A 19,290-nucleotide genomic window follows, 5' to 3' on the forward strand; every position below is an offset into this window, starting at 1 on the left:
GGACGTCATAGAAATTATTTGTCATCATGTAATTGGTCCCAAACCAGCGTTAACTTCCCTTACACCTCCAGTATGAATTAAGGTTTTATGTAATTCTGGGCCCATCCTGGTCAAAACAGGGTTTTCCAGAGTTGATGACGTTTTCTGTCAACAGGAGTCGCAAATATTTTCAAGCCTAATACCTCTGACGCATTACAAATTCCTATCTAAAAATGTTATATTACTGTGGGGAGACAGCCCACAACATATACTTTAGCTAGAAAGAAGTTTTTCAGACCAAAAAAGCCCATCAACACACAAAAAGAAACAGATGGATTTTCCATCATCAGAGTCAAGTAGCCTACAAATACTGAGTTATTTACTTGGATATAAACCCCTTAAGGAGCGCTGTTTCTTAAAGTCTCCTGCAGCACATTTCACAATTTCTGATTAGGTAAACTCGTGAGAGATCTGCCCTGATACCACTATAAGGCCACACACGTAGGACTATCATTTCGGGGATAAGGACAGAGGAATGATCTTATGACGGTACGGTGACCCATGAAGCAAATCAGTATAGAAAATAAAACTTGAAAGTTTTTGAAAATAGAACTGAACTACACTTATTTCTAAAATATCAGAAACATTTAGCTATAAAAAATTTAATTGTCAAAAGGCTATGAAACACACTCCAGGGATTATACAACTACTTGATAATTTTGAACTTCTTCCTCTTACTCCTCTTCTTCATTTTCTCCATCATTATCCTCGGCCTCGACCTCCTCCACCTCGTCCACCCCCTCCACCTCTTCCACCTCCTCCTCCTCCTCCTCGTCCACCTCCTCCTCCTCCTCGTCTACCTCCTCCTCCTCGTCCACCTCCACTACTGGATCGGCCGCCACTACTAGATCGGCCCCCACTACTGGATCGGCCCGCGCTACTGGATCGTCTTCCTCCCCCACTACCTCCCCCAGTAGGAGGAGGGACAAAAGGGCGTCTTACGAATGAATTACCAGGCGAGCCATAATTATATGATGAGGCTGAATAGGAGTATGAGGGGTAATTCCGGCCATACCCATATGAAGGGTAGTAGCGACCGTACCTATATGAAGGGTAGTAGCGACCATACCAATATGAAGGGTAGTAGCGGCGATAACTGTATAAAGGATAGTAGCTTCTGTAGTGGGTACCAGTTCCTTTCATATCTTCTTCAAAGGCCAATTCGATTTCAGAAGCTTTCAAATATTCATCCTGCTGCTGGACTTGGATTTCCTTATGAACGGTTTCTTTTGCCAAAATTGTCACTGTTCCAAAAGCCACCAGAAAAATCTAAAAAAGTAAGACAAGTAGATCGATATCATTTAAACAAATTAATCTATAATTGATTTAATCTATAATTGGTTTAATCTATAATTGAAACAGAACTTGTTTTATTACACTTGTCCCAACTTTATCTGCTTAAGAAGCCCTTGTGTCTCATAGTGCTGCTCTAGTGTTTTTAGGTGATGTTTTCTTAATTCTTACCAGAGGTCCTTCTAATCATTATTGATTCATCATTAAAATTAGTTTAAGCAAATTATGGTTTGAATTATCGTTGAAATAAAACCTTTTTTAGTATACCCTCCTCCACTTCATCTACTCCTTTACTCCAAGCCCAACCAACTTAGTCTTCATAACAAGAATTTTCAAACCTATTCTTGCATAGCGAAATCTCAAAAACCGCCAAAATTCATTCATTTCGTTAAAACTTCTATGTATGAAACTCAAAAAATTGTGCAAGAGCTAGTTTACTTAACCTACAACGATTTTCTTACGCTAAACTAGGCTTATTTGGTGCGAACTGGATTTCGAGTGGAATTTTTCTTTTCGGCAACTGTGGCAACAGTCATAAGTATTAGCTTAACTTGAACTAACCTACTTAACTTGCGACAGTTTACCCAAAAACTTTTTTTTTTCAAAATATAATCAATAAAATGGTTGAAAGTTTTTCATTTAAACTTCCAAGAATTACTTCCAACCATTGATAAAAGTTTTTTTGTCTATTTAATTATATCGTCTTTAGGAGTCCTAATACGGAACGAGTTATCATAGGCAGCGCGGTAGCGCTGCCTATGTAAAGAACAATGTGGGCACAGTGTGTTTTTTTTGGGTTCTCCATACCCGGGCACTTCGTATCGAAGGAGTTGTTGTAGAAACTACGAAAAGGGCTCATTCGATTGGAAATTGGAGTCGCTAGTACCCTTTTTAATAGTCGAAAGTGATTTGAGGGCAACTAGCCCCCCCCTCTCGCCCATCATTCCCTCAAACACATCCAATCAGAATTTTTGAGATAGCCATTTTGTTCAGCGTTTTTGAAAATATGTTTTTGAGGAGGACACTCCCCCACAACCCCCAGGGCAAGGGTTTTAAGTAATGCCCTGGGGGCATATAGGGTTCTTATAGAAGGCGTTGTCGTAGAAACTTCAAAAGAGGCTCATTCGATTGGAAATTCAAGGGGATAGTACCCTTTGTAATAGTCGAAAGTGATTGGTGAGCAACTAGCCCCCCCCCCCCCCTCAAACCCATCATTCCCCCAAACACATCCAAACAAAATTTTGAGATAGCCATATATAATATATAAAATTTTGAGATAGAAAATATATTTTTGAGGAGGACACTCCCTCAAAATCCTCAGGTCTAGGGTTTTAAGTTATGCCCTAGGGGCACATAATGTTTTTATAGAAGGCGTTGTCGTAGAAACTTCAAAAAATTCTCATTTGATTGGAAATTCAAAGAGCTGGTGCCTTTTTTAATAGTCGAAAGTGATTGGAGGGCAACTAGCCCCCCTCCCCACGCAAATCATTCTCCCAAACACATCCAATCAAAATTTTAAGATAGACATTTTGTTCAGCGTAGCTGATTTCCGGATAGAAAATATACTTTTGGGGAGGACACTCCCCCACAACCCCTAGGGCAAGAGTTTTAAGTTATGCCCTGGGGGCATATAAGGTTCTTATAGAAGGCGTTGTCGTAGAAACTTCAAAAAAGGCTAATTGGATAGGAAGTTCAAAGGGCAAGTGCCCTTTTTAATAGTCGAAAGTGATTGGAGGGCAACTAGCCCCCCCCCCCTCCCCACGCCCATCATTTCTCTAATCGCATCCACTCAAAATTTTAAGATAGCCATTTTGTTGAGCGTAGTTAATTTCCAGATAGAAAATATGTTTTTGAGGAGGACACTCCCCCAGAGCCCTCAGGGCAAGGGATTTTAAGATATGCTCTTGGGGCATATAAGGTTTTTATAGAAGGTGTTGTAGTAGAACCTTCAAAACAGGCTCATTCGATTGGAAATTCAATGGGCTACTGCCCTTTCTAATAGTCAAAAGTGATTGGATCGCAACTAGCCCCCCCCCCACCACGACCATCATTCCCCCAAACACATCCAATAAAAATTTTTAGATAGCCATTTTTTTCAGCGTAGTTGATTTTCAGATATAAAATATATTTTTGAGGAGGACACTCCCCCACAACCCTAAAGGCAAGGGTTTTGAGTTATGCCCTGTGGGCATATAAGTTTTTTATAGAAAGCGTTGTCGTAGAAACTTCAAAAGGGGCTGATTCAATTGGAAATTGAGAGGGCTAGTGTCGTTTTTAATAGTCGAAAGTGATTGGAGGGCCACTAGCCCACCCCACCCCCATTTATCCCCCAAGCCCATCTAATCACAGTTTTTAGATAGCCTTTTTATTTAACGTAGTTGAAAGTTTTGGAAATTAGTTCTTTAAGGATGAAAACCCCTCCCCCCAGAGCCCTCAGGACAAGGGTTGTAAGTTATGCCCTTGGGGCATATAAAGTTTTTATTGAAAGCGTTGTCGTAAAAACTTCAAAAGGGCTCATTCAATTGGAAATTGAAAGGGCTAGTGCCTTTTTTTATAGTTGAAAGTGATTGGATAGCGACTAACGCCCCTCTCATGCTCACCATTTTCCCGAACACATAGGAATTAAAATTTTGAGATTTCCATTCTGTTCAACGTAGTTGAAAGTTCTAGAAATTTTGTCTTTTAGGATGATAACCCCTCAGAGCCCTCAGTGCAAGGGTTGCAAGGTATGCCCTGGGGGCATATAAAGTTTTTATTGAAAGCGTCGTTGTAGAAACTTCAAAAGGTCTCATTCAATTGGAAATTGAAAGGTATGGTGCATTTTTTAATAGTTAAAAGTGATTGGATAGCGACTAACGCCCCTCTCACACCCAACTATTTTCCCAAACACATCAAAACATAATTTTGATATATCCATTTTGTTCAACGTAGTGGAAACTTCTTGAAGTTAGGTCTTTTAGGATGATAACCCTCTCAGAGCCCTAGTGCAAGGGTTGTAAGCTATGCCCTGGGGGCATATAAGGTTTATATATAAAGTTGTTGCATATGATTTATAGAATAGATTTTAGTCTTCTTCAAATCCAATTTTTATTTACAAGATATTTTACCTATTCATGAGGTAGAAACTTTACGAGTCGCTGGCTGGACGCTGGTCTTCTTCAGCAGTATCTCAGCATCTCAGCAGTTTGTAAGGCATCTCAGCAGTATCCCAAGAACGGCTGAGGGTATTATGTTCAAACTTTCGGGGCTACTTCTGCTCTTGAAATTTAACCAAATCAAAATAGCGTAATTGTATCCAAGCTATCAAAGAAAGTAAACAGATTTTTTGCGAATGGTATCAAGTTTTCCATTTCAGGTCAACTAGAGGAGTTATGAAACTAAATTAAACAGTACTATTTGTGTCCTGATTTTTTAAAAAGTGTATGTTGTTAAAAATTGCTGAAAGTTTTTCTCCAGCATACAAATAGCAGGCCAAACAATAAAGTCTTAAAAAACGAAAAGATTTAAAGTGTTATTTTCTTTTTCCCTGAAAAAACTATTTCAATATAAAACGAACAAAAATTAATTAAAAAAACTTTTTCCACAAATAAGTTTTTCAAAGAAAAGTAAAGAACTCCATTAAACAAAAAATGAGCAAAAATCAAATCAAATAATCTACCAAGCTCGAAACTACCACAAATCAGCATCGATAAATAAATGTAACCCAAAACGAACAGAAATTACAATAAATAACCGAGTTAAACTCAAACGAGCAGAAATTAACATAAGTTGGGCGCAAAACCCCTATGCCTTCCCAAGGCCAGAACAAAATTTGCGCTTTACTGAAAAAATACAAATGAATGTGCATTGTTAGTTCAATATACATATACTAATATTTAATAATCAAATGTTAATATTATTTGATTAATTAAAGTTATGAAAGTAAAAACATTGATATTTTTTCAGTAAAGTGCAAATTTTGTTCTGGCCTTGGGAAGGCATAGGGGTTTTGCGACCAACTTAGGTTAATTTCTGCTCGTTTTGAGTTTGACTCGGTTATTTATTGTAGGCCTAATTTCTGTTCATTTTGGGTGTCATTTATTTATTAATGCTGATTTGTGGTAGTTTCACGCTTTGTAGATTATTTGATTTGATTTTTCCTCTTTGTTGTTTAATGGAGTTCTTTACTTATTTTTGAAAAACTTATTTTTTGGGAAAACTTTTTTTAACTAATCTAAGAAAGATGGACAAGAACTCAATCGATTGTAAATTCTGATTTTTAGCGTTAGTTTAAAGGCCAAAAGAGATTGAAAGGTAGCCTGTAATCCAGTAAGCACTTCTTTTGTCCTGGATGCACATAAACACCGATTTTATACCAGCTTAAAATTATTTGAAATTAATTTTCACTGGACACACCGAAGATATCATTTGTCAGCAGGGGCAACAAAATAAATGCAAGCACTGGTTGCATTAGTTTTTAAAAAAAAGCTCATATAAAACATAGGCTTAACGAATAAAAATTTATATACAGGTCAACAGGTGATATGCGGTTCAAATCTGAGCTATGTAAGAATTTGAATCTTTCAAGCATCAAGGGCCTAGAATGAGTCCTTTAGGCTCATGTCGCATTCCTCTCTGCGTTTTTTTTTTAGATACACATACTAAAGCTATTTGATATTGAAGTCATGCGAGTATTTTCAATCTCTGTGAGTGTAGGCCCAGATTTATGTATTTTGATCCAGAACCTTTCCCCATCTTCATTTATTTTAATAGAAAGGCGAAAATTTATATTTATGTATGAATTTTAACGCGAGATTAACACAGACCGTGGATGATAAACAAGGAAATATCATTGAAAAAATAAATTTAAAATTATAATGTAAAAATTAAACAAGACAAAAGAGAAAAGAAACAACCAATCCACATAAGCTAGATGTCAACGTAGAAGTTACTCGTGACGGGTTTTGTCATCCTTTTTTTACCTATGTATTTCCCAGATGTTAGGCTCTTAACTCTCGTAAGTAAAACGCTGGCATAATAATAAATCATGTCATAGTAACTGTTTAAAAAGGATCGTTAGTTAGTGGCTGATCATAGTCAACGCTTAAGTGATTAAATAAAAAACAACATTTCTTTTCAAATGAAAGTAAGGAGTAACATCAAAAATTAAAACGAAACAAAAATTGTTAAGCATATGAAGGGGTTGTCTCACCCTCAATACCTCACTCTTTAAGCGAAAGTTGTTTTCTTTAAACTTTTGTAAAAGGTCATTATTCTAAATAAACGGCTCTCGTGTTTCAGGAGTAGTTCTTAAAGAAATGGAGCAAAAAGTAGAACTTTAGCGTAAAGAGCGAGCTATTGAGGAGCGGGCATCCTTCTCATACACGTAATAATTCCTGTTAGTTTTAAGTTTGGTGTTGTTCGTTGCTTTCAGTTGAAAAAAATTGTCCTTTTTTTATTTAATATCTGATTGCTTTTAAATAATATCGGGAAATCCGGTTTCCCCTCAAAGGAAAATTCTTTCCCTCCATGAAAAATAACTCCTTAGAAAAATCTTCCCATGCAAAATATCCCTAGCCAGTAAAATGTTCCCTACACAATTCCATTTTAGCTTAGAATTTCCTAGAAAAATTTCTTCAGGACAATTCCAGTTAAAATTTTTTCTTATCACACTTTTATTTATAAAAAAACCTTTAATTTCTGCTTATTTTTAAAATTTTACTGAAATTCTCTCCTCCAGTAAAAATTTTACCCAAAAATACACCCCCTCCCAGTCCCTAGTAGAAAGTTACTCCGACAAAAAATTCACTCTGCAGAATTTATCTCTTAGAAAATTCCCCAATGGAGAATTTCTTCAGTGGAAATTTATTCCAGTCCGTTAAAAATTTTCCCGTGGACAATTCCCCTAATATTCTTCACATATTAAGTGAAATCGGCAAAGATAAAGTAAGAGAAATAAAAGAATCTCGGATTGAAATTCTGGAAAATTTCCCAAGTGTAAAATATTCCCTGGAAGCCTCACCACTTAGAAACTTCCTTCCCCACGAAAAATTTTCCCCATTGAAAATCCGCTAGGAGTAAGTTCAAACCCCCCCCCCCCCTAAAAAAAACTGTCTGTATATTTCTCAGTAACAAATATTCTGCGCAAGCAATGGGAAAATTTCATGACTTACAGACGTTTCCCCAGGGGCTGTTCGGGATCATGTTATCTCCAAAAGCATAGTTTCTGGCTTCTTCAACTATGCTGAACAAAATGGCTAACTCGACATTTTTTCGGATGACTTTGAAGAAAACGGGGATAAAAAGGGGGGCGCATAAGCTGCGAATTCAGTCAGAAATTGATTTTAATAAACCCAAATGAAAATACACGAACGCAAATTATAAATTATGAAGAAGTTTCAAAATAAACATTTTTATGGAGATAATGGCTTTTAAAATTGAAAACCAAACTAAGAGCTGACGGAATTGCTGTGGATATACCGGATTTTGTAATACCCACTTCCTTGTTTTAAACAGGAAGTCAGGTCTGGGCATAAAGTATATATATGCCTGTTTTTACGATAACGCGGTCGTAATCTTTGAACTATTTTTATGAACTATATTATGGATTTTGATTGTTTTGGGATTGTAAGTGCTATAGGTTTTAATCATTATTTGTATGTGTTATTTTATGATTACCTCTATAACCAGAGTCAAGTCATGCACCGTTGTCTCCTGTGAAATTAAATAAAAATAATCATATTATACCAAATTTCTCTGCTGCGTTATTTAAGCTTCTCACCTATAACAGCAGGACGCCCATACAATAAGTCATCCCAACCCTAAGGAAACGCAACCCAAGTTTTAATCACCTTAGGACCGTACCCATACCTCGTCCAAAGGCAAGCTTAACAACCATTATACTACTACAACAAACTCTATTTTACTACATCTGGTGGCTTGTGGAAAACTGGGTTGAGAAGAATAAATACAGTTGTAGATTAAAAAGAAAATGGCTTTACCAGGAAGCACAATGACTTCCCTAACAACGTTACTGGAAAGTGCAAAAATTATGCCAGAATACGCGGGAGTTTCCAATGTCGACGAATTCTTTTAAAAATAAGAATTTTCAATGATTTAATGGAAACCTTTGATGATAAAACCAAAGAAAATGCGCAGCAGCTAGATTGAGGGGAAGCACGCTATAATATTTTGAACCAATTAGAAAAAAGAGGCAAAAAACATTGACACTCAAATTGAATCTTTAAAACAAGGTTCATACAAACGAGTGTTTCTGAGAGGCTGAGAACTGAGGTAGTTACGTTTATCACCTCAACCAGTATTTGGGAATAAGTGGACACAATTTGTCGGTCTCTATGCTTACAATTAGATAAAAATGGAAGCGATGAGACTACACAAAAAGTAAAATTACATAGATTTACACAATGGTTACCAAAAAAACTGCTAAGACTAATATTATCACGTAAGCCTTAAAATCTCGAGCAGGCTATGAGCTTGGTAGAAATAGATGTAAAAATTGATGAAGCTACGAAAAAATTTTATCAGATGTCAATAAATAGCATAGAAAACAAACATAGTGTTAACCATGGAAGAGGGCAAAAACGTGTGAAATTTTGGGAGACAGATCACGAACTAAAAAGGCACGAGGAAAGCCGAAAACTCTCACCTTGGACTGACCCCTCCCTATTTGACGACTAGTCTCATGGTATCAGGTCCTTAATGTCTTGGAACACCAAGGATTATGGACACCCACCTCCTCTTCTTGAAGACAATAGTAGAGCAAATAGTGACAGGTCAAGAGTATACATAAATAGCTATAGACCCCGTGCGGAATGGCAGATCTTCAAGCAATCAAGGAGGCACACTTGTGCCTCTATAAAGAGGCGACCCACCACAATGTTAAGCGATTTCCAGTCCTAGCGGTCGCAGAGAGACCGCCCAAGCCCAAGCTCCAAGCCAAGCTTTTGTAGCCCAAGCTCCAACTAAGAAACGTGCAAAATTTTACCCCCCTCCGACTTTATCTTCATGGGTAAAAGTGGCCCGGAAACTTCGACCCTCCGACCACAGCCCCCCTTTAACGTTGTCCGATTGGGCTGAAATTTAGAGGTTAAACTTTACTAGGGCCCGGGAGCTTATCCTCGAATAGCTTATCCTCGAAATTTCAGCCTGTTTTCCCTGTTTTCCAAAAACCAAATATAGCCACTTAAAGTTCATTTCTCTTTTTTTTATCAGCCACGCCTACAGGCCACAGTTGGCAACGGATCCGGGTGAATGAGGACTCATTCAAAGCGGAATTCAACCTGTTAGGGCCTTTTGATATTTTCAGACCGAAAAAATTCACCCCCGAATTTACATTTACGAAAAACCTCGTTTTCCTATAAGAGCCATGTTAAATTTTCCCACCACAGCCCCCCTTTAACGTTGTCCGATCAGGATGAAATTTAGAGAATAAGCTTTCCTGGGGCATGGAAGCTTATTCTCGAAATTTCCGCTCAATCCGATCACTCCTTCCCTGTTTTCCAAAAACCAAATATCAAGTTTTGTGGGGATTTGCTTGCGTCAAAAATACATCGCACGGAATAAAAATAATGTAATGTTTCTTTCGTACATTGGCCACTACTCCTAACTGTCAGGTGGAAGACCTGGGTTGGTTTCCCCGTCAGAGAAAATTTTTTTACATATTGAATTTAAAGTTTAAAAAAGAAACTCAGTTTCTTTTTTAAATCAAATCTATTAAATCCTTCGGCTCAACAGGCGTCTCCAGAAGAACTCTTTAAAGAGGCAGAAGTGTGCCTCCTTAATCTTAATGAGCAGGGGGTGGGGGGGGCCCCCCCCCCCCAACTTTAACTCCCGATCCCATCAGCTAACAGTTAGTCAAGCAATAATAAGTAATAAACTGTACAAAAATGTGCAGAAATTATTTTAAAAAAACTACGTTTTCTAAAGAGTTGAAGAGGCTGAGTCAAAAGTTCGAACCTTAAAACGTACAGGGATTAGGAGGTACAGTTGGGGGGCTGCCACCTCCCAAGCCCCCACTTTCGCAGCCTTTAAATAAAAAAAAAGTTTTTTAAACTGAAAGTAAGGAGCGACATTAAAACTTAAAACGAAAAGAAATTATTCCGTATATGAAAGGGGCTGTGCCCTCCTCAACGCCTCGCTCTTTACGCTAAAGTTTGACTTTCTCACAACTTTTTTTTTTTAAACAATAAAAACTTTAGCGTAAAGAGCGAGGCGTTGAGGAGGGCCCAGCCCCTTTCATATACGGAATAATTTCTGTTCGTTCTAAGTTTTAATGTTGCTCCTTACTTTCAGTTTAAAAAAATTTTTTTTTATTTAAAGGCTGCGAAAGCGGGGGGTTTGGGAGGTGGCAGCCCCACAACTGTACCTCCTAATCCCTGTACGTTTTAAGGTTCGAACTTTTGACTCAGCCTCTTTAACTCTTTAGAAAACGTAGTTTTTTTCAAATAATATAGAAAAAGATACAATTGCAATTTTTGTTGCAAACCGAATCACTATGCGGCAGATTGTTGACATATAATACAAAAGGAAGGACCAGCATAAAATAACAGAAACCAGTTCTGACCACAAGGTGGCAGGAATATGAGAAGACAGGCAACAAATATTACTTGGCAGGTGCCAAGTAATATTTCTGAATTTATACCTAGAAATCAAACGGTAAACAACACACTAGGTCAAAAGAGTAACACTGAAAAAAATTGGGAAACCATCCAAGACTTTTGGACAAATCACATTGGGCATTTAAATGGAAAAACAAACCTGTAAGCGTCGTCAGAGCTGTACTTTTTCAAAGACCCCTATATTGTTTATTATGTGGTCATACGGAGACGAAAAATAATTTACCGATTTTACGTTGTTTTAAAATTGTGTGTTTTCAAAATATACCATGTTTACTTGATACTGGTGCATCAAAATCCTTAATTAGAGAGGAAGTTTTAGGAGGTTTCCAATCTTAAAGTTTTGTTTGATGAATAAAACTTTACTGAATCCTGGTGTAGCTTGTTAGTTAGTTTGGAACGGGAGTCAGCGGTATGACGGTAAGCTCATCCAGAAATGATCTAGCTCACAGCAAAAGTATATACAAGTAGCGAAATCTTTTTCCTAACATGACGCACATTTCAGAGCACATAATTAGACTCTGAGCATATAGATCATAGCCATATTTTCAGTTGCTACATGGTTTTCCATGGGAAATATTTGTCATTGCACTTGCGCAAAGGCCGGGTCATGAACCTTGTATGATTTTAGATCTGTGTAAAAAATTTTCAATGGGGAGAATAAGACTTTTTGCCCCAGTATATTACCTTTACTGTGATCCAGCTCTAAATGGCTGCCTGGTTAAATCTGAGGAACAATCACTTGAAGCGTTGGAGGATCTGCCTCCAACCACACATTGCACTACCGGCAGAAGGCACTGAATCATGAGATCAGTACTTCCGCTACACATACCATTGGTCAGCATGCGACGAAGTTAAGCAAGTCTGCTATTTTACAGAACTTGGACCAAGAATTAAAACGGAACAGTTGCACTTTTGGAGGTTTCAGGCACACCTTTCCCTAGTAAAAAGATGTGTTGCCCCTTCCCCGGAGTAACTAACGCAACAGTGTATGCGGTGTTGTTTAAGTTATTTTAAAATCTGCCCGGGCCAACCTGTCATTCTTTATGGATTGGATACATGTTTAAAGCTGAATATACCAACGCGTGGCAGCATGCTCTCTCAAACTAAGAGTTCAAACCACCTCTCAGAAGTTGTTCGAAAACATTTTCGATAACTTTAAAGAATGATAGAAAGCATCACCAAAGTGGGATTAAAATTTTGAATAATTTTATTTAATTTTCGTGAAGATTTTCAAAAATGTTCATAACACTTCATTTCAGGAGAATATACAAAAATTATAATTTTAAATAACATAATATATTTGTTACCGGCACCATAGGATTTGTTACCGGCACTGGCACCATAGGCTACATTGTCACCGGCACCATAAGATTGGCGCTTTTAGTAATGGTGGATTTTTTTTTTCTTATCTGTCCAATCTAAAATCACGAAGGCGTTGGAAAATGTTGCTGTTTTTGGGCCTTTTTCACCTATTTGCAACCCTTTGCTTAAATTTTTATTTGCGCATTAAAATGTTTTTAATATTAAAACGGTGATTTTTTATATAAATATTTTCCTTAAACAGAAGTCTCAACTCTGTAGCAACAAATGCACGAAATCTCGTATTTTTCCGGTAGCGATGGTAATTGATACACCTTTACTATTTTTTTTTTTTTTTTTCATTTCAACAGGGAAAAATATAATGAACGAGGTGAAACCCATTGCGGTATGTTGGAAGATGACTCAATCGATAAAAGCTTTCAAGTTTGAGACTATCGTTGAATACAAAAGATATAATGTCACAGGAAATTGCCTGTGTCTCGTATTATATGCCGAAACTCCATAGTTATGACCCAAAATTCCCTCATATCGTAGAAACACAAGTTTTAACTAGAAATAGTTTTTATTTCGTAAAATCGAGTGTTTTTGACAAAAAATTACGACTGAATACTTTTTGTAAAATTGATTATTTTAACAAAAGAGAGGAGAGATAGTGTAATAAACGCGATAAAGTAAACCTTAGAAAAAACTGATGGGTCTTTGAGGTATTACATTTCCTTCTCACCCCAAAATGAGGTGGGAAGGAACGTAGAAACTTAGAAAAAGCTCCCATAATGCAAGTTTGAAAGTTCTGTTGCAATTATCGAGCTCCTAACGCCTCTTCAGTGCTACCTACAGAGCATAAGATCGAAAATTTTAAAATCGTATTTTAATGGCTTTTCAGGAAGCCTTCAGGGTTTAGGCCATATATTTTAGAAAAATAGACTCTTTATTGCGAGGGCAACATGAATAAACATTAAAAAAGATTCACATGGCATACTTAGTTGAAATTAGTAAAACAAGGATTTTCAATCTATTTGACTGAAGAGCCATAATCGAGGCATACCCTCTCATGTAAACTCAACCTCCAACCCCACTTGGTCAGCAGTGTATAATCCCCTGTCTCTGAACTCTTTTGATAAACAGTTTTTATACTTCCTCTACATCCCCCTTGGTCAGTAATGCGTCCACTCAGTCTCACAACCCATTTGGCAAAACGTGCCTGCCTTCCCACGCCAGTCTCCTTCAGAATGTAGTGCAAAACCTTTTTGTCTATCCTTTATTGGTAAACGGTGATTTTCCCCATCTTCAATTGTCTTTGGCTAACAGTAAGGATGCTATGTATCTTAACTGCCTTTGTCGGGGTGACAATATGCCCCGACAGAGGTAGTTAACAATATACCCCGACAATTTGTGCAAGACATATATAATATTATACCCCCGTGAAGCAAAAACTCACTCATTAATTCACTATCATATCATTTGCCCCCGTGAACCGAAAATTTATTATTAGTCCGCAGTTAAAAAATAGTCGACCCAGTAATAGCTTTATCAAAACGTATTTCGAAACACAATCTCAAAATTAGTCTTCATCCATCATATCCCCTTCTTATGCATTAATCATAGGCAGCGCAATAGCGCTGCCTAAGTAAAGAACTATGTTGGCATTATTTTTCCATACCAGGGCACTTAGTATTGAAGGAGTTGTCTTAACAACTTCGAAAAGGGCTCATTTGATTGGAAATTGGAATGGCTAGTGCCCTTTTCAATAGTCGAAAGTGATTGGAAGGCAACTAACACCCCTTCTAAGCCCACCATTTCCCCAAACACATCCAATCAAAATTTTGAGATAGCCATTTTGTTCAGCGTAGTTGATTTCCACCTAGAAATTATGTTTTCGAGGAGGACACTCCTCCCACAGCCCTCAGGGAAAGGGTTGTAAGTCATGACCTGGGGGCATATAAAGTTTTCATTGAAAGTATTGTCGTAGAAACTTCAAAAAGGGCTTATTCGATTGGAAATTCAAAGGTTTACTGCCCTTTTTAATAGTAAAAAAAGATTGGAGGGCAATTAACCCCCCTCTCAAGTCCACCTTTTCCCCAAACACATCCAATAAAAATTTTTTGACAGCCATTTTGTTAAAAGTAGTTGAAAGTTGTGGAAACCAGGATGACAGCACCCCCACAGCCCTCAGGGTAAGGGTTGTAAGTAATGCCCAGAAGGCATATAAGGTTTTTATAGAAAGCGTTGTCATGCAAACTTCAAAAAGGGCTCATTCGATTAAAGATCTAAATTGCTAGTGCCCTTTTTAATAGTCGAAAATAACTGGAAGGGGAAAACAACCATTCCATGCCCACCATTTCCCCAAAAACATCCAGTCAAAATTTTGAGATAGCCATTTTGTTCAGCGCAGTTGAAAGGTCTAGAAATTATATCTTTGAGCAGGACACTCCCCCCAAGTCTTCAGGGCAAGTGTTGTAAGTTATGCCCCCGGGGCATATAAGCTTCTTATAGAAAGTGTTGTCGTAGAAACTTCAAAGAGGGCTCATTCGATTAGAAATTAGAAGGGCTTATGCCCTTTTTAATAGTCAAAAAGGATTGGAGGATAACTAACACCCCTCTCACATTCAACATTTCCCCAAACACATCCAATCAAAATTTTGAGATGGCCATTTTGTTCGACGTAGTTAGAACGTCTGGAAATTATTTTTTTGAGGATGACAAACTCCCCCCACAGCCCTCAAGGCAAGGGTTATAAATTATGCCCTTGCGGCATATAAGTTTTTTTTTTATTAGAAAGCGTTGTCGGTAAAACTTCAAAAAGGACTCATTCAATTAGAAATTGGAAGGGCTAGTGCCCTTTTTAATAGTCGAAAGCGATTGGAGGGCAAGTAACCTCCCTCTCAAGCCCACCATTTCCCCAAGCACATCCAATCACATTTTTTAGATAGCCATTTTGTTCAACATTGTGGAAAGTTCTGTAAATTAGGTCTTTGAGGATGACAGCCCCCTCACAGCCCACAGGGCAAGGGTTGTAAGTTATGCCCTGGGGGCATATAAGTTTTTTATAGAAAGTTTTGTCGTAGAAACTTCAAAAGGGCTCATTCGTTTGGAAATTGAAAGGGCTAGTGCCTTTTTAGTTGAAAGTGATTGAAGAGCAACTAACACCCCTCTCACGCTCAACATTTCCCAAAACACATCCAATCAAGATTTTGAGATTGGCATTTTGTTCAACTTATTTGAAAGTTCTGGAAGTTAGGTGTTTTAGGATGACATCCCCCTCATAGCCCTAAGGACAAGGGTTGTAATCTATGCCCTGTGGGCCCATAAGGTGTTTATAGAAAGCGTTGTCGTAGAAACTCAAGAAGGGCTCATTTGATTGGAAATTGAAAGGCCCATTGCCATTTTTAATAGTCGAAAGTGATTGGAAGGCAGCTAATCCCTCTCCCACGCCCACCCTCCCATTTGCCCAATATGTCTAAAAACTAAATGTTGCCTTAAGATTAAATCAAAATGCACTGTGTTAATGCTAATTCCCAATAAGGCATCTCAGCAGTATCCCAAGAACGACTGAGGGTAATATGTTCAAGCTCTCGGGGCTTTTTCTGCTCTTAAAATTTAACCAAATCAAAATAGTGTAAGTGTATCTAAGCTATCAAAGAAAGAAAACAGATCTTTTTTGTGAATGGTATTAAGTTTTCTATTTCAGGTCAACTAGAGGAGGTATGAAACTAAATTAAACACTACTATTTGTGTCCTGAAAAATTTTCGCCAGCATACAAATAGCAGGCTAAACTATAAAGTCTTAAAAAAAAAAAAAGATTTAAACTATTATTTTTTTTTCCCTGAAAAGACTGTGTCAATATAAAACGAATAGAAATTAATTTAAAAAACTTTTTCCACAAAATAAGATTTTCAAAGAAAAGTAAAGAACTTTATTAAACCAAAAATGAGCAAAAATAAAATCAAATAGTCTAAGAAGCGTGAAACTACCACGAATCAGCATCGATAAGTAAATGAAACCCAAAAGGAACATAAATTACAATTGCAAGCCGAGTCAAACTCAAAACGAGCAGAAATTAACTTAGCTTGGGAAATCCCTCTGCTTTCCCAAGGCCAGAACATAATTTGCATTTTACTGAAAAAAAATACAAATGAATGTGCATTGTCAGTTTAATATACATATACAGATATTTATTAACCAAAAGGTTAATGTTGTTTGATTTATTAAAGTTATAAAAGTAAAAACATTTATTGTTTTTTCAGTAAAGTGCAAATTATGTTCTGGCCTTGGGAAGGCATAGGGAGTTTAGCCCTACTCGCGTTAATTTCTGCTCGTTTTGAGCTCGACTCGGTTATGTGTTGTAACTTCTGTTTGTTTTGGGTTTGATTTATTCATTGATGCTGATTTGTGGTAGTTTCACGCTTGGTTGATTGTTTGATTTTATTTTTACTGATTTTCGGTTTAATGGAGTTCTATTCTTTTCTTTGAAAAACTTATTTTGTGAAAAAAGTTGTTTTAATTAACTAATTAAAAAAACTTGTTTCACAAAATAAGTTTTTCAAATAAAAATAAATAACTCCGTTTACCCAAAAATGAGCAAAATTAAAATCAAATAATCTACGAAGCGTAAAACTACCATAAATCAGCATCGATAAATAAATGAAAACCCAAAAAGAACAGAAAATACAATAAATAACCGAGTCAAACACAAAACGAGCAGGAATTAACATGAGTAGGGCTCAAAACCCCTGTGCATTCCTAAGGACAGAGTATAATTTGCAGTTTACTGAAAAAATACAAGTGAATGTGCATTGTTACTTTAATATACATATGCTGATATTTATTCCTTAAAATATTAGTAATATTTGATTATTAAAATTAAAAAGGGAAAACACTTAAAATGTATTTCATAACAATAGGCCTCTAGGCATATAACAATGCATAGAGGCATTGTTATATGTTCTATGGATTATTTTTAGCAAAAGCGCTATCTCACAATTTTAATCAGATTCGTTTGGTGAAGAGGGGTAGTTGGGGGGGGATGGATAGCTGCCCTGCATCACTTTTGACTTATAAAAGGGAACTAGAACTTCCAATTTTCAACCATAAGAGCCTACTCTAAAGTTAATACAATCACTTCTGCCATACAAATCTTAAATTTCCACAGGAATAACTTACAAACCTTGCCCCCGTTCTCTGGGGGTTTGTTTCATCTCTAAAAGCCTTGTCGTATAATATTTAGAGTATTTTGTATAAAATGGTTATCTCAAATTTTCTTATCGATGCATTTCGGGGCAATCAGACGTGTGTGTGTGTGTGTGTGGGAGTCGGTTAGGTAGTAGTAGCTACCCTTCGATCACTTTGACTCTTAAAAAGGGTACTAGAACTTCTGAATATCAGATTAGAAATCCAATGAGCCCCCTCCAAAGTTTATGTAACCGAACTTTCTATAAGAACCTTATATGCCCCAGGGCATAACTTACAACCCTTGCCAAGAGGGCTGGGAGGGGGATTTATCATCATCAAAGACATAATTTCCGGAATTTTCAACTACGTTGAATAAAATGACTATCTAAAAATGTTGATTGGAAGTGTTTTAAGAAATTATAGGAGTGGGGAGGGCATTTGCCCTCCAATCGCTTAAAAGAAAAGGCACTAGTCCTCTAAATTTCAATTCTAATGAATTCTTTTTGAAGTTTCTACGACAACGATTTCTATAAAAACTTTATATTCCTCAAGGGCATAACTTACAGCCCATATCCTGAGGGCTGTGGGGGGGGATGTCATCCTCAAAGACATAATTTCCAGACCTTTCAACTAAGTTGAACAAAATGGCTACATCTAAGATTTGATCAGAAGTGTTTGGGGAAATGATGGGTATATTTGGGGGGAGGGGGTCATTCGCCCTCTGATCACTATTGACTATTAAAAGGGGCACCAGGCCTCTCAATTTCCAATCGAATGAGCCCTTTTTGAAGTTTCTACGACAAAGCTTTCTATAAAACCTTATTTACCTCCAGGGCTTAACTTGCAGCATTTAACCTGAGGGTTGTGGGGGGGGGGGGGTCGTCATCCTCAAAGACATAATTCCCGGACCGTTCAACTAAATTGAACAAAATAGCTATCTCAAATTTTTTTTATGTGTTTGGAGAAAGGGTGGGCGTGGCAGGGGGGTTAGTTGCCCTCCAATCACTTTCGACTATTAGAAAGGTAGGCTACTAACTCTTTCAATTTCCAATCGAAAGAGTAACTTTTGAAGTTTCTATGACAAATCCTTCTAGACGAAGTGCTCTGGTCTAAAAAAATAATAATAAATAATACATTGTGCCAACATCGTTCTTTACTTTACTTTACGTTATATATATATATATATATATATATATATATATATATATATATATATATATATATATATATATATATCGTTCAATTAAAATAGTAAAGCTAAATTGATTGTCCCCAATATATTTGCCTTTAAAAAATGTTTCTTTCTCCTTCTCCAGGAAATCTACAGGGTATTTGTTAATTTAAAGATGCTCTACTCGAGAAAATTAAAAATTTTATCATTTTCCCGTAAAGAGGAAATCATACTTTTAAAAATATTAATGAGAAATTGCACCTACTAGCTTCATGTTTTGTTTATCCATATAGGCTAGAAGTAAATGCAGTGAACAACGTCGGCTAAATAATGTTGAAGTTTCTTAAAATCTATATTTATAACTAAAAAGAAAAACCCCCTGCATTTTATAAACTTGTGCAGCAATTGAAAAAGTTCTTAGTAGATACCAAAAATGGATCATAGGGCATTAACCGAAATTGCGAAATAGCTACTACTGGGCTAACTTCTTACCGCAGAATGCGTAGCTCCGAGTAGGTTTGGCTAATAATGACCAAGACTAATTTTTTCCCAATGAAATATTAATGGTTACGGTAAAACTAAGTTCTGACAAAAGCAGTGGCATTGTTTTGTGGGAGGCAAGGGGGGGCAGGACCCCCCCCCCCCCAAAAAAACATGTAGAAAAACTACTATATAGCCCA

General features: G+C 37.0%; 1 protein-coding gene across 1 annotated transcript; it reads right to left on the bottom strand.

The window, feature by feature from the left end:
- Positions 1–741: 741 nt before the first annotated feature.
- Positions 742–18,998, bottom strand: LOC148939231 (uncharacterized). Its single transcript, XM_089106819.1, has 2 exons — positions 18,876–18,998; positions 742–1,308 (listed from the first exon to the last, which is right to left on the bottom strand). Exons 1-2 carry the CDS (start codon positions 18,897–18,899, stop codon positions 742–744), a joined length of 591 nt encoding a protein of 196 aa, XP_088962945.1. The 5' UTR covers positions 18,900–18,998.
- Between the last annotated feature and the right edge of the window lie 292 nt (positions 18,999–19,290).

The sequence above is a fragment of the Artemia sp. Qi Xiang Cuo genome, chromosome 21 (assembly GCF_049724085.1).
Source record: "Artemia sp. Qi Xiang Cuo chromosome 21, ASM4972408v1, whole genome shotgun sequence".
In the NCBI taxonomy this organism is placed as follows: domain Eukaryota; kingdom Metazoa; phylum Arthropoda; class Branchiopoda; order Anostraca; family Artemiidae; genus Artemia; species Artemia sp. Qi Xiang Cuo.

What these genes read in the sequence shown, in the direction of transcription:
- LOC148939231 (XM_089106819.1), bottom strand. Translation starts at nt 18,899, where the DNA reads ATGGATAAACAAAACATGAAGCTA. An exon ending in ATAAACAAAACATGAAGCTA is followed by an intron (nt 1,309 to 18,875) that starts GTAGGTGCAATT and finishes TTACTTTTTTAG; the next exon opens with ATTTTTCTGGTGGCTTTTGG.